General features: G+C 42.2%; 1 protein-coding gene across 1 annotated transcript in view; it reads left to right on the forward strand.

Moving 5' to 3' along the window:
- Nucleotides 1–482: 482 nt before the first annotated feature.
- Nucleotides 483–12,860, forward strand: part of fer1l4 (fer-1 like family member 4) — a 109,240-nt gene continuing 96,862 nt past the window's right edge. Inside the window, exons 1-3 of the mRNA XM_045705303.1 lie at nucleotides 483–691; nucleotides 3,553–3,608; nucleotides 9,613–9,701. Coding sequence (XP_045561259.1) covers nucleotides 613–691; nucleotides 3,553–3,608; nucleotides 9,613–9,701 — 224 coding nt within the window. The 5' untranslated portion in view covers nucleotides 483–612. The remainder of the gene's footprint in view (nucleotides 692–3,552; nucleotides 3,609–9,612; nucleotides 9,702–12,860) is intronic.

Consider the following 12,860-nt stretch of genomic DNA (forward strand, 5'->3'; position numbering starts at 1 on the left):
TAATGAACTGTAACTCAGTAAAATACTTGAAATTGTTGCATGTTGTGTTTATATTTTTGTTGAGTATATTTATGAACTCAAGCCTTGAGGCGAAGGAAGCTGTATCTTCAGTCATAACTTTAAAAAAAATGATTTTAAAGACACCCATGTGAATACACCAATCGTTCTAATATGAGCAACTTAATTTATTCTAAAAACATTCTTTGGAATCCAGTTGACATGGACAGACCCTCAAGGTTTACACAGGCAGGCAGCCCAATTCTGTATTTTTTTTTATTACTATTTGGTCTTTTGACTGATCAGATCAGCTCTTCTGTCAATAATTGAGCAAAAGATCAGAATTGTGCTGCCTGTGTAAACGTAGCCTATGTGTTCTGTCTGATTCTAACGAAACAGGCTGGGCAACTCCTACCTCACATTCCTCAAACATTAGGAACTTCCCCTTTAGAAAAAAAACACTGTTATAGGTCCTCATTGAATCAACACCTATGTGGATAGGAGATTTTGTCAGAGGTTCAGGTGACAGCATGTGAGCTACTGGTCTCCACACTGAAACAGATCAAAGCTGTACGATGATATCTATTGGATACAGTTACATACTTTAACAGAAACATGTCCATCACTGTCAACCTGAAGAGGATCATCAATTTACCTGGGACGTATGATCGAAAAGTGGAGTTATCCTTTAGAGGTACATAAGTGCAGTTATTTTGAGCTTTCAGGGATTCAGCTTTCATGAATATGTTTGATGTGATTGTCTGCCATGGATGCAACTTATCCTCTGAACATTTATTGTATTTGACTGACATGAAAGTAAATGTTTGCTTTACCTGGATAGGAAACCTGAGGTTTAACTAGATGAAAGAGGATAGTTTCATATTGGGTGGTGGTGTACATTTAGTAATCTTGTAGATCCACAAGTGTATTACAGTTGTTCTTGAATTCTGGTGACATTTGAAGCCATAAAGTGTTTGTTTATAATTACATTGTTAACAAACAATGGAGTGAATGCAACTTATCCACAAGCTTTTGGGTTCTGATAAAGTTAGACAGTTGAACTAAGTTATATTCTTTAAGATTCAATGGCTATATACAGTTTAATTCGGAAGTTTACATTACACTTAGGTTGGAGTCATTAAAACTTGTTTTTAAACAACTCCACAAATGTCTTGTTAACAAACTATAGTTTTGGCAAGTCGGTTAGGACATCTACTTTGTGCATGACACAAGTAATTGTTCGAACAATTGTTTACAGACAGATTATTTCACTTATAACTTACTGTATCACATTTCCAGTTGGTCAGACGTTTACATACACTAAGATGACTGTGCCTTTAAACAGTTTAGCTTCCGTCCCTCTCCTCGCCCCAACCTGGGCTCGAACCAGGGACCCTCTGCACACATCAACAACTGACACCCACGAAGCATCGTTACCCATTGCGCCACAAAAGCCGTGGCCCTTGCAGTGCAAGGGGAACAACTACTTAAGGTCACAGAGCGAGTGACTTCACCCGATTGAATCGCTATTAGCGCGCACCACCGCTAACTAACGAGCCATTTCACATCAGTTACACTTGGAAAACTCCAGAAAATGATGTCATGGTTTTAGACGCTTCTGATAGGCTAATTGACATAATTTGAGTCAATTGGAGTGCTAACTGTGGATGTATTTCAAGGCCAACCTTCAAACTCAGTGCCTCTTTGCTTGACGTCATGGAAAATCAAAAGAAATCAGCCAAGACATCAGAAAATAAATTGTAGACCTCCACAAGTCTGGTTCATCCTTGGGAGCAATTTCCAAATGCCTGAGGTACCAGGTTCATCTGTACAAACAATAGTACCCAAGTATAAACACCATGGGACCACACAGCCGTCATAACACTCAGGAAGGAGATGTGTTCTGTCTCCTAGAGATGAACGTACTTTGGTGCGAAAAGTGCAAATCAATCCAAGAACAACAGCAAAAGACCTTGTGAAGATGCTGGAGGAAACGGGTACAAAATGATCTATATCCACAGTAAAACACTCAGCAAGGAGCCACTGCTCCAAAACTGCCATAAAAACCTTGACTACGGTTTGCAACTGCACAAAGATTGTACTTTTTGGAGAAATGTCCTCTAGTCTAATGAAACAAAAATAGAACTGTTTGGCCATAATGACCATCATTGTGTTTGGAGGAAAAAGGGGGAGGCTTGCAAGCCGTAGAACACCATCCCAACCGTGAAGCACGGGGGTGGCAGCATCATGTTGTAGGGGTGCTTTGATGAAGGAGGGATGGGTGCACTTCACAAAATAGATGGCATCATGAGGGAGGAGAAGTATGTGGATATATTGAAGCAACATCTCAGGACATCAGTCAGGAAGTTAAAGCTTGGTCGCAAATGTGTCTTCCAAATGGACAATGACCCCAAGCTTACTTCCAAAGTTGTGGCAAAATGGCCCAAGGACAACAAAATCAAGGTATTGGAGTGGCCATCACAAAGCCCTGACCTCAATCATATAGAAAATTTGTGGACAGAACTGAAAAAGCGTGTGTGAGCAAGGAGGCCTACAAACCTGATTCAGTTACACCAGCTCTGTCAGGAGGAATGGGCCAAAATTCACCCAACTTATTGTGGGAAGCTTGTGGAAGGCTAACCAAAACGTTTGACCCAAGTTAAACAATTTAAAGGCAAAGCTACCAAATACTAATTGAGTGTATGTAAACCTTTGACTTCAACTGTATCATTCATTTAAAACTCAGAACATTTATGTAGCTATGGCAGATTGCCCCTTTAAATGACGATCAAACCTAAGGTCATTAACCACTTAAATAATTTAATAGAGTGATATGATTAAGAATTTTGCTCACAATGTAATTTCCCTTCATTTAAATTGAGTTACACCAATGACACTCAATTAAGACATCAAATGATCAATGCGATTAGCTAATAATCCTCTTTAATATAGACACCTCCCACGATAAATTTGCTGCTCAAGGTCCTTGTGTATCTTTGTTGTAAGTGATTTTCAAGGCGTTAACACCAACAACAAAATTTAGGGATGATTTATGTATTTTTTTTAATCAAAGTTATTTTTAATAGGATTTTGTTTTTATTGATCTGTACAATACTTACTTTCTTGCATTCAAAATGATATATATACTATAAATTCCCTAATGTCAGTACAACTGTACTGGATTACTACTGGGATGAGCCAAGTACTTTAAACAAATCATAAACATAATGTTTTGTAGTATAAAGGACTTGCATTATGTTGTATCAATGGTAAACAGTTCAATATAAACAAAAACATGTATTATGTGTAACTATTTGCTATTTTAAAGTGTGTTTCATGGTTGCAAAGGAGGGGGACGCAAATGCCACTGCAATTCAAGAACGACCCATTCAATTACTTACAAGAAAACAGTGTCTTATTAAAACTACGGTGGTTTATATACTCATTTTCGAGTTGTTGCCAGTGTAATTGTCCATTGTTTTCTGTCCTACAGTATATTCATACAATGTGTGTAATATGTCTGCAGTCTTCTCAGCATATTTATCCATTTTCTAGGTTTTACCCACAAAACCAAGATTCTTCAGTGTGAAAATGTTGCCATTTTCAATGAGGTAAGATCCTTCTTGAATTAAATATTTGGCCCAGTGTCAGGGTTGTAGTCAATTTGAGTTGGAATCATTCAATTCAGGAAATTATTTTACGAACAATTTTTTCTCCTTTTCAGTTTATTGAAAAGAGATGCCCTATTTCAATTATTGTAAAGGAATTTGAGTTTATTTCCTAAATGGACTGATTTAAATTCGAATTGACCCCAACCCCAAGTTTACAGTAGGTACCAGTCTCTTCACCTTATCCACTCCCTGTAATCCATGTCATGTACCAAAGAATCTGGCCTTTCTGCCATCGTTAAATATAAACATCGATTATCCAAATATTTGAACTCATCACTTTTTTTTCTCAACAGAACACGTTGGTATCTATTTGTTTGTCCAGACGAAACCAGTTTGTCAAAAGTTGCTTGCTCACGTCTTAATTCTCAAACGAAGTAAATACTGCAATTCCAACCACAAAACGTCTTAGTTTTAAACCTCAAAATACTGCTTAATCCATCAGCCAAGCAATTTATAAACTTGATCTCCAATATAAAAAACATATAGACATGATCTCACATTTATTCTAGACAAATATTTCGTTTTCAACAGCGGAGATTTGTATAAACCTTGCTGTCTGTCTCCGACATTTTCAACATTGTTTCAATATTCAAATTCAATCTCCAGCTGTCCCATAGTAATGAACGAGTCGGGACGAGACAGACAGGCAGGCAGCGATTCTCAGCCAGTCGAAATCATGAATCAACAGGCAAAATTTGTATGGATATATACAAAGAAATGTCAATTGAAAAAAGGTAAAATGAAACAAAGTGGAACTACAGTCTTTCCAGCATCAGTTTGAAGTGATTGTGTTAGCTGTGTTGTAGGCTAGCTCCTCTGAACAACAGTGTCCTGACGAATGAGCAGATTTTCTACGGCAGGCGAAATTGCGCCTCATTAGCTCATTGCAATGGATGTATCCAAATAAATGTCACTAGCAAACAGTTTAAACAAATGCAAATGCATCTACTTTGCTGTTATTCTGGCTGCACTTTTTGACGTGACTTGTAGCTAGCTAGCAAGCAAGGGATAAGAACGTTGGCAGCAAGTATGGCAATGGAACATTTAGAACGAACTACTGCGTCCATAGATACAGAACAAAAAGACTGAAATACTGGGTCGCGTCTCTGGCAACCAGCCGGCTTGGGTAGCAACCCTAGATTTGTGTTGGGACTATATATTGTGGACAGATGAAATAGTATGAATACATTTAAGAAAATATGTATCATTATTTGAATATATTGGTAACCAGTTGTATAAAAGTGATAATGCCCTCGGAGCCGGTGTTTGGAGGATATATTGGCAGGGTTTCCCGGCCCGAGACGAACACCCGTGCCAATATTTCCTACCAAACACCTGCTTTTCGGGCATTATCACTTAATTATATCATGGTATTGTTGAATACTCGTTTCTGATTGGCTTGAAGGGAATTCTAGAGCGTGCATTATTTCCCTATAACGCACAGTATATCAGCACGGTAGAATTCAATGGCTATAGTTCAATCTTACATGTTCTATGTTTAAGCTGCTTTTGAAAGCTAAAGTCGAATTGAAAACATTATTGGCATGGTTGAATTACATTTTCATAATAGCAAGCTAGGACTGATGGTTTGATTACCAAGGCAACTACTGTAGCTAGCTATGTAGTGAAACTGCTACCTACTTCAGTGGATGTTGAACACATTTTTACCTGCAAAATAAAAAAATGTTTGCAGCAAATGTGTTAAATTATAGCCATGGTATAATGGGGATAATCAACTCGGGGCTCTATGCATTCTCTGGAAAATAAGGCAACTTCTGTGGAAAGTTAGTTCCACTCCATTATAGTGTCGTGGAACACCTTCCACATCGTTCATTATTTTCCATAGAACACATAGCCAGCCCCTCGTTGATTATCCCTAACGCCTCATGTCCACCAGATGCATCAAACTCTTTGTCTTCAGGCGGAAGTCATTCATTGTCAATGGAGCAGTCCAATACGCTACATAGCACTTGGCGTGGTGCGTTCTGTGCCTGATTGTATTCAATATTTTCAACTCGTGCATTGTTTTACTCTGCGGTGGTACAAACATAAATACACACAGACTCCAACTAGCTAGCATTTAGCTAGTTGAAAAGCAAAGCACGTGCGTCGTACGGAAAATGTGGGTTAGACATCTGGCAGAACAAAACGCATATGCAGCTGGTGAACATCGGAGCATTTTACACGACGCAACTTGCACACAAATGTAGTTGCTTGCAACTGAGTTGCTTTTTGATTGCTATGTGAAACACCCCCCTGCAACTAATAAGCAACTTATCTGCAACTTGGTTGCATTCAGTTGAAACTTTTCAACTTTGTGCAACTAGTTCTTATAATTTCTTCTTCTGTGAGGTTTAACAGCGGTCGGCATCCAATATGTTGCATTACCACGCCCAACTGAACTATAGTATAGATCCATTACACTTTGTGATACAAAATGGAGGAACCAGGATTTTTTTTAAATAAATAGAAATAAACATATATTTGAGTTACTCATTAAAACCCACCACCTTATTCCACTACTTTAACCATATCTGATCCTACCCCAGGCCAACGGCCTGAGAGGACAGGACACTGCCACTCAACACACTGTAACTCTTCTTAATTAAAATCTTGTACCCCCAAGTACTTCTCTGCAGCTGCCACAACAACACCTAGTTTCTGTGATTTAAGTTCCATTTCTGCTGTACAGTTGATAACCATTGCTACAAACGCTAAGAAGACAACCTTACTGAAGCATATTTCACTAATTGGCATATCCCTCTGTTCGCACAGATCTACTATTCACAGGGATCCTCTCAGAATCCCTCACCCTTGACGCATCATCCTCTACTTTCATCACTGCTTCAGCATACCACACTTTTTGCACTACTCTGACTTTAGCCACCTCAACCTGCCTCTCTCACTCCAGAAACTTCCAATCCCCAGCAACATGTGCACCCCTTACAGTTGACACACACAAATGTATCCACCGAAACTACACAATCCTCTATCCCATGCCCTCCTGCACACTTCCCACATCTTAGAATCTCCCTCCTACACACTGCTGTGACATGACCATAAACGTTGCCCTTGAAACAGCGCAGTGGATTCGCTACAAAAGCTTTAACAGGATAACTGATATGTCCTAACGTGACCTCGTATGGTAAAGACTGACTCAAAACTCAAAAGGACTGACAGTGACTCCTCTCTTTCACCATGCTCCCACCGGGTCAAACGGTGGGCATCACGAACATCAGGAATTTTCAACTTGAATTGTTCCACCTCCACACTTAACACTACCACAGATAATCACTCCCCTCAATGGTGCAATGTACCTAAGCGCAAAGCAAGATACAGGTCTTTCCCTAAGTTACATCGCACAGAGCGCCTGCTCCCTCTGATCTGAAGACACACAAACAAACACCACATGTCCACTTTGGATTTGTGCAACTAATTGCAAGCAACAGCCAATCAAAACGAATGCTTTTGTCACATGATCCATTCGAAGGTTCGGAACTCCGGCCCAGTTGTCATGTCAACAACACAGCTGTCAGTGCTGCAGAACCATGATCAAGGTGGACAGAAGAGACATTACCCAAACGGAAGCTGTATAAATAAATACTAGCATCAGGGCTAGTGAAGGTTTATGTACATGGTTTGGAAGTCAGTAGCTTTCCATCCAATTGGCGACGGATTTTCATGAGAATATTCTAGAATCCGCATAAAGAAAATATGAGCACTTTCCACCAAATGGACTTGTTGCAGATAAAATCAGTGCGTGAAGTTCGATGTGCTTCCATTGTATTTTCAAGTCTACTGATAGTTTTGTCACAAAAACAGCTGCATTAAATAGTAAATGTGCTTACTCTTGTCTTGGCACCTGCGCTCTAGACAGTAGCTCGCAGATACAGTGCGGGTAGGCTGTGCGGGTTGTCTAGTCTACATGGTGATATTACATATCTGACTGTTAATCTAACTGCACTGTCCAATTTACAGTAGCTCTTACAGTAAAAGAATACCATACTATTGTTTGAGGAGAGTGTGCAATTATAAACTTGAACATGTATTAATAAACCAATTAGGCCAATTTGGGCCGTCTTTATACAACCTTTTCAACATATATGCAATCGTTCATTGGATCGGTCTAAAACTTTGCACATAGCCATGTAGTGGCCAAAATCTAAATTGCGCCTGGGCTGGAATAATACATTATGGCCTTTCTCTTACGTTTCAAAGATGATGGTACAAAAAAAATATATGCATGTTTATTTCTTTGTATTATCTTTTACCAGATCTAATGTGTTATTATCCTACATTAATTTCACATTTCCACAAACTTCAAAGTGTTTCCTTTCAAAATGTATCAAGAATATGCATACTTGTTACATTTATCTCTTATTCTTATCTGTATTTTTTGAAACTGCACTATCGTTTAGTGGCTCGTAAGTAAGCATTTCACTGTTGTATTCGGCGCATGTGACTAATACAATTTTATTTGATTTTAAGAATATGCATATCCTTGCTTCAGGTCCTGAGCCACAGGCTGTTAGATTTGGGTATGTAATTTTAAGAAGGGTCCGATCCTAAAGAGGTTTTAAGCATTGGTCATCATGACACCAGAATAAAATTATCGGAAAGCAGCATCAAGCTGTATTTACAATGGTGTTTGTTCTTCACTGGTTGCCCATTTCTTGTGGGAACAGGTCACTAATCTTGCTGCTGTGATGGCACACTGGTATTTCACCCAGTAGATATGGGAGTTTATCAAAATTGGGTTTGTTTTTTAATTCTTTGTGGCTCTGTGTAATATGAGGGAAATATGTTTCTCTGATATGGTCATACATTTGGCAGGAGGATAGGAAGTGCAGCTCAGTTTCCACCACATTTTGTGGGCAGTGTGTGCACATGGCCTGTCTTCTCTTGAGAGCCAGGTCTGCCTACGGTGGCCTTTCTCAATAGCAAGGCTATGCTCACTGAGTCTGTACATAGTCAAAGTTTTGGTCAGTCACAGTGGTCAGGTATTCTCTCTGTTTAGGGACAAATAGCATTCTAGTTTACTCCGTTTTTTTGTTAATTCTTTCCAATGTGTCAAGTAATTATCTTTTTGTTTTCTCATGATTTGGTTGGGTCTAATTGTGTTGCTGTCCTGGAGATCTGTGGGATGTGTTTGTGTTTGTGAACAGAGCCCCAGGAACAGCTTGCTCTCTCTCTTCTTACTTCTTCAAGTTCTTTGTATGATCTTTTATTAGCAATGCTTTTTCTACTTGTAGGTTGGATGGAGCTCAAGGCTCTATTCTTCTCTCTGTGAGTCATCAAGTTGTCATTTACCTTACTGGTAATGGGTGGACATTCTCCACACATAGCAAACACGGGTGCTAAGCTCACAGTGGCACTGGGTGACACATGCATGCACACACAAATACAGACAGACAGAGAGAGAGACTGGGGTTAACCTTTCACAAACACAAATTGAAGGTGGTACTGAATCAACATGAGGAGTCTCCATGTCCCTCGTAAAGAAACTTATTCAGTTTCTTGTTTGCATTCGCAGTTGTTGAGGGTTAGTTAGTGACAGTTATCGACTGCTAATTATCTTTTTGCTAATTACAGGTATGTTTGATTGATGTTATTATACAATTTGAACAAACACATCCATGATCCCATTTTATGGTGTTACTGTTTTCCTGAACAGTTTTTTTACAAATATATCTACAGTGGAAAAACAATGAACTAATGCCTGAAAAGTTTTGCAGAAATTCCAATCATGTTGGTCCCTCTTTAGCAAAACTTTAAATACAGATGTCATCAGTGACTTTTAAGTGTTTTGTTTACAAGATACAAAGTTCACTTCTGTCCTGGGATCCTGGAAATGGCAAGCAAATGTGTGATTGATGAGAGAATATTGCCCCCTCACAAATTACTAACAGCTATTCTATACTCTTGAATGTCTCCATTTCTGCAGCACTTCAGGTGGCCACACTATGGGAAGGTCATCAAGCACGAGGTACTCTCTGTCAGTGTGTACAACTGCAGCAAGGTTTTCAGCAACAGGTCAGTCTACAGATCATATGACGTAACTGTGAAATGCAAGGCCACACATATCAATCAATAGTGGTTCTCTTTCAAATAATTGTTCGATATCTCACGATATCTCTCGTTGGGGTATCAGCACTTCTGTCGAAGACAGACAGGCTGCGCTGCGACCGGGACCCTCCCCCTTTATAAGTCGTTGCGTGTGAAACAAAGAGGCTCTCGAAACTAGGCTAGCTAACACTGCAAAGCTAAGATAACTAGACTTCCTAAAACTGCAAAGCGAGCTAACCAAGCTAGCTAACTCATCAAGGCAAACTAGCTACCGCTTCTAGCGAGTCCTACCCACCAATGGTGGAATTGCTATCCAGCTCCCTTGTTTAGCACACCTAGCATTCAGTCATTTTGTGCTAACTGCCCTGTCCAACCTCACGGTGCTACAGTCAAAGGGACATGCAAGACCGGAGAAAGACGCAACCCACGCGGCTTTCTTCGGCTAGCTTTGTGCTAGCTCAAGCTAGGCTACTAGCCCACGAGGCAAATGCCCGCTAGCTAACTACTAGTTTAACTAACAGCTTAGCTAAAACTAAAGCCTCACAGCTAACGTTGTGCTTAATAGACTGACCCACCTCATGGTGATAAGGTCAGAGAAACTCCAAAAGTGAAGGAAGACGCCATCCACATTGCTATCCCGTGGCTTAAGCTAGGCTACTAACCCACACAGCTAACGTCAGCTAGCTAACTGCCATCTAGCAACTGCTAGCTTAGCGCTCGTATTTATTTCAACTAGCAATCAGTTGCTTTGTGCTTACTAATGAAACCAGTCCCATCACACGGTGATCCGGTCTGACGAGATTACAAAAAACAGGCCAGCTAACGCACCAAGACGAGCTGTGCCACTGCTAGCTTAAGCTAGGCTAAATGCGCACTCGGTTTACCTCTGCTAGCACACTGCTAACTTAGCTCTCTTGTATGGGCTAAAGCCCACATTTACATTTACGTCATTTAGCAGACACTCTTATCCAGAACGACTTACTAATTTTTTTTTGGGGGGGGGGTTATAAGGATTACTTTATCCTATCCCAGGTATTCCTTAAAGAGGTGGGGTTTCAGGTGTCTCCGGAAGGTGGTGATTGACTCCGCTGTCCTGGCGTCATGAGGGAGCTTGTTCCACCATTGGGGTGCCAGAGCAGCGAACAGTTTTGACTGGGCTGAGCGGGAACTGTGCTTCCGCAGATGTAGGGAGGCGAGCAGGCCAGAGGTGGATGAACGCAGTGCCCTTCTTTGGGTGTAGGGACTGATCAGAGCCTGAAGGTACAGAGGTGCCGTTCCCCTCACAGCTCCATAGGCAAGCACCATGGTCTTGTAGCAGATGCGAGCTTCAACTGTAAGCCAGTGGAGTGTGCGGAGGAGCGGGCTGACGTGAGAGAACTTGGGAAGGTTGAACACCAGACGGGCTGCGGCGTTCTGGATGAGTTGTAGGGGTATAATGGCACAGGCAGGGAGCACCGCCAGCAGCGAGTTGCAGTAATCCAGACGGGAGATGACAAGTGCCTGGATTAGGACCTGCGCCACTTCCTGTGTAAGGCAGGGTCGTACTCTGCGAATGTTGTAGAGCATGAACCTACAGGATCGGGTCACCGCCTTGATGTTAGCGGAGAACGACAGGGTGTTGTCCAGGGTCACGCCAAGGCTCTTAGCTCTCTGGGAGGAGGACACAATGGAGTTGTCAACTGTGATGGCGAGATCATGGAACGGGCAGTCCTTCCACGGGAGGAAGAGCAGCTCCGTCTTGTCGAGGTTCAGCTTGAGGTGGTGATCCGTCATCCACACTGATATGTCTGCCAGACATGCAGAGATGCGATTCGCCACATGGTTATCAGAAGGAGAAGATTAATTGTGTGTCATCTGCGTAGCAATGACAGGAGAGACCATGTGAGGATATGACAGAGCCAAGTGACTTGGTGTATAGCGAGAATAGGAGAGGGCCTAGAACTGAGCCCTGGGGGACACCAGTGCTGAGAGCATGTGGTGCGGAGACGGATTCTCGCCATGCCACCTGGTAGGAGCGACCTGTCAGGTAGGACGCAATCCAAGAGTGAGCCGCGCCGAAGATGCCAAACTCGGAGAGGGTGGAGAGGAGGATCTGATGGTTCACAGTATCAAAGGCAGCAGATAGGTCTAGAAGGATGAGGGCAGAGGAGAGAGAGTTAGCTTTAGCAGTGCGGAGAGCCTCCGTGACACAGAGAAGAGCACTCTCAGTTGAATGACCAGTCTTGAAACCTGACTGATTTGGATCAAGAAGGTCATTCTGAGAGAGATAGCAAGAGAGCTGGCCAAGGATGGCACGCTCAAGAGTTTTGGAGAGAAAAGAAAGAAGGGATACTGGTCTGTAGTTGTTGACATCGGAGGGATCGAGTGTAGGTTTTTTGAGAAGGGGTGCAACTCTCGCTCTCTTGAAGACGGAAGGGACGTAGCCAGCGGTCAAGGATGAGTTGATGAGCGAGGTGAGGTAGGGGAGAAGGTCTCCGGAAATGGTCTGGAGAAGAGAGGAGGGGATAGGGTCAAGCGGCAGGTTGTTGGGCGGCCGGCCATCACAAGTCGCAAGATTTCATCTGGAGAGAGAGGGGAGAAAGAGGTCAAAGCATAGGGTAGGGCAATGTGAGCAGGACCATCAGTGTCGTTTGACTTAACAAACGAGGATCGGATGTCGTCAACCTTCTTTTCAAAATGGTTGACGAAGTCATCTGCAGAGAGGGAGGAGGGGGGGCGGGGGAGGAGGATTCAGGAGGGAGGAAAAGGTGGCAAAGAGCTTCCTAGGGTTAGAGGCAGATGCTTGGAATTTAGAGTGGTAGAAAGTGGCTTTAGCAGCAGAAACAGAGGAAGAAAATGTAGAGAGGAGGGAGTGAAGATGCCAGGTCCGCAGGGAGGCTAGTTTTCCTCCATTTCCGCTCGGCTGCCCGGAGCCCTGTTCTGTGAGCTCGCAATGAGTCGTCAAGCCACGGAGCAGGAGGGGAGGACCGAGCCGGCCGGGAGGATAGGGGACATAGAGAGTCAAAGGATGCAGAAGGGGAGGAGAGGAGGGTTGAGGAAGCAGAATCAGGGGATTGGTTGGAGAAGGATTGAGCAGAGGAAGAGATGATAGGATGGAAGAGGAGAGAGTAGCAGGAGAGAGAGAGC

Source organism: Salmo salar, chromosome ssa22 (assembly GCF_905237065.1).
Source record: "Salmo salar chromosome ssa22, Ssal_v3.1, whole genome shotgun sequence".
Taxonomy (NCBI): Eukaryota; Metazoa; Chordata; class Actinopteri; order Salmoniformes; family Salmonidae; genus Salmo; species Salmo salar.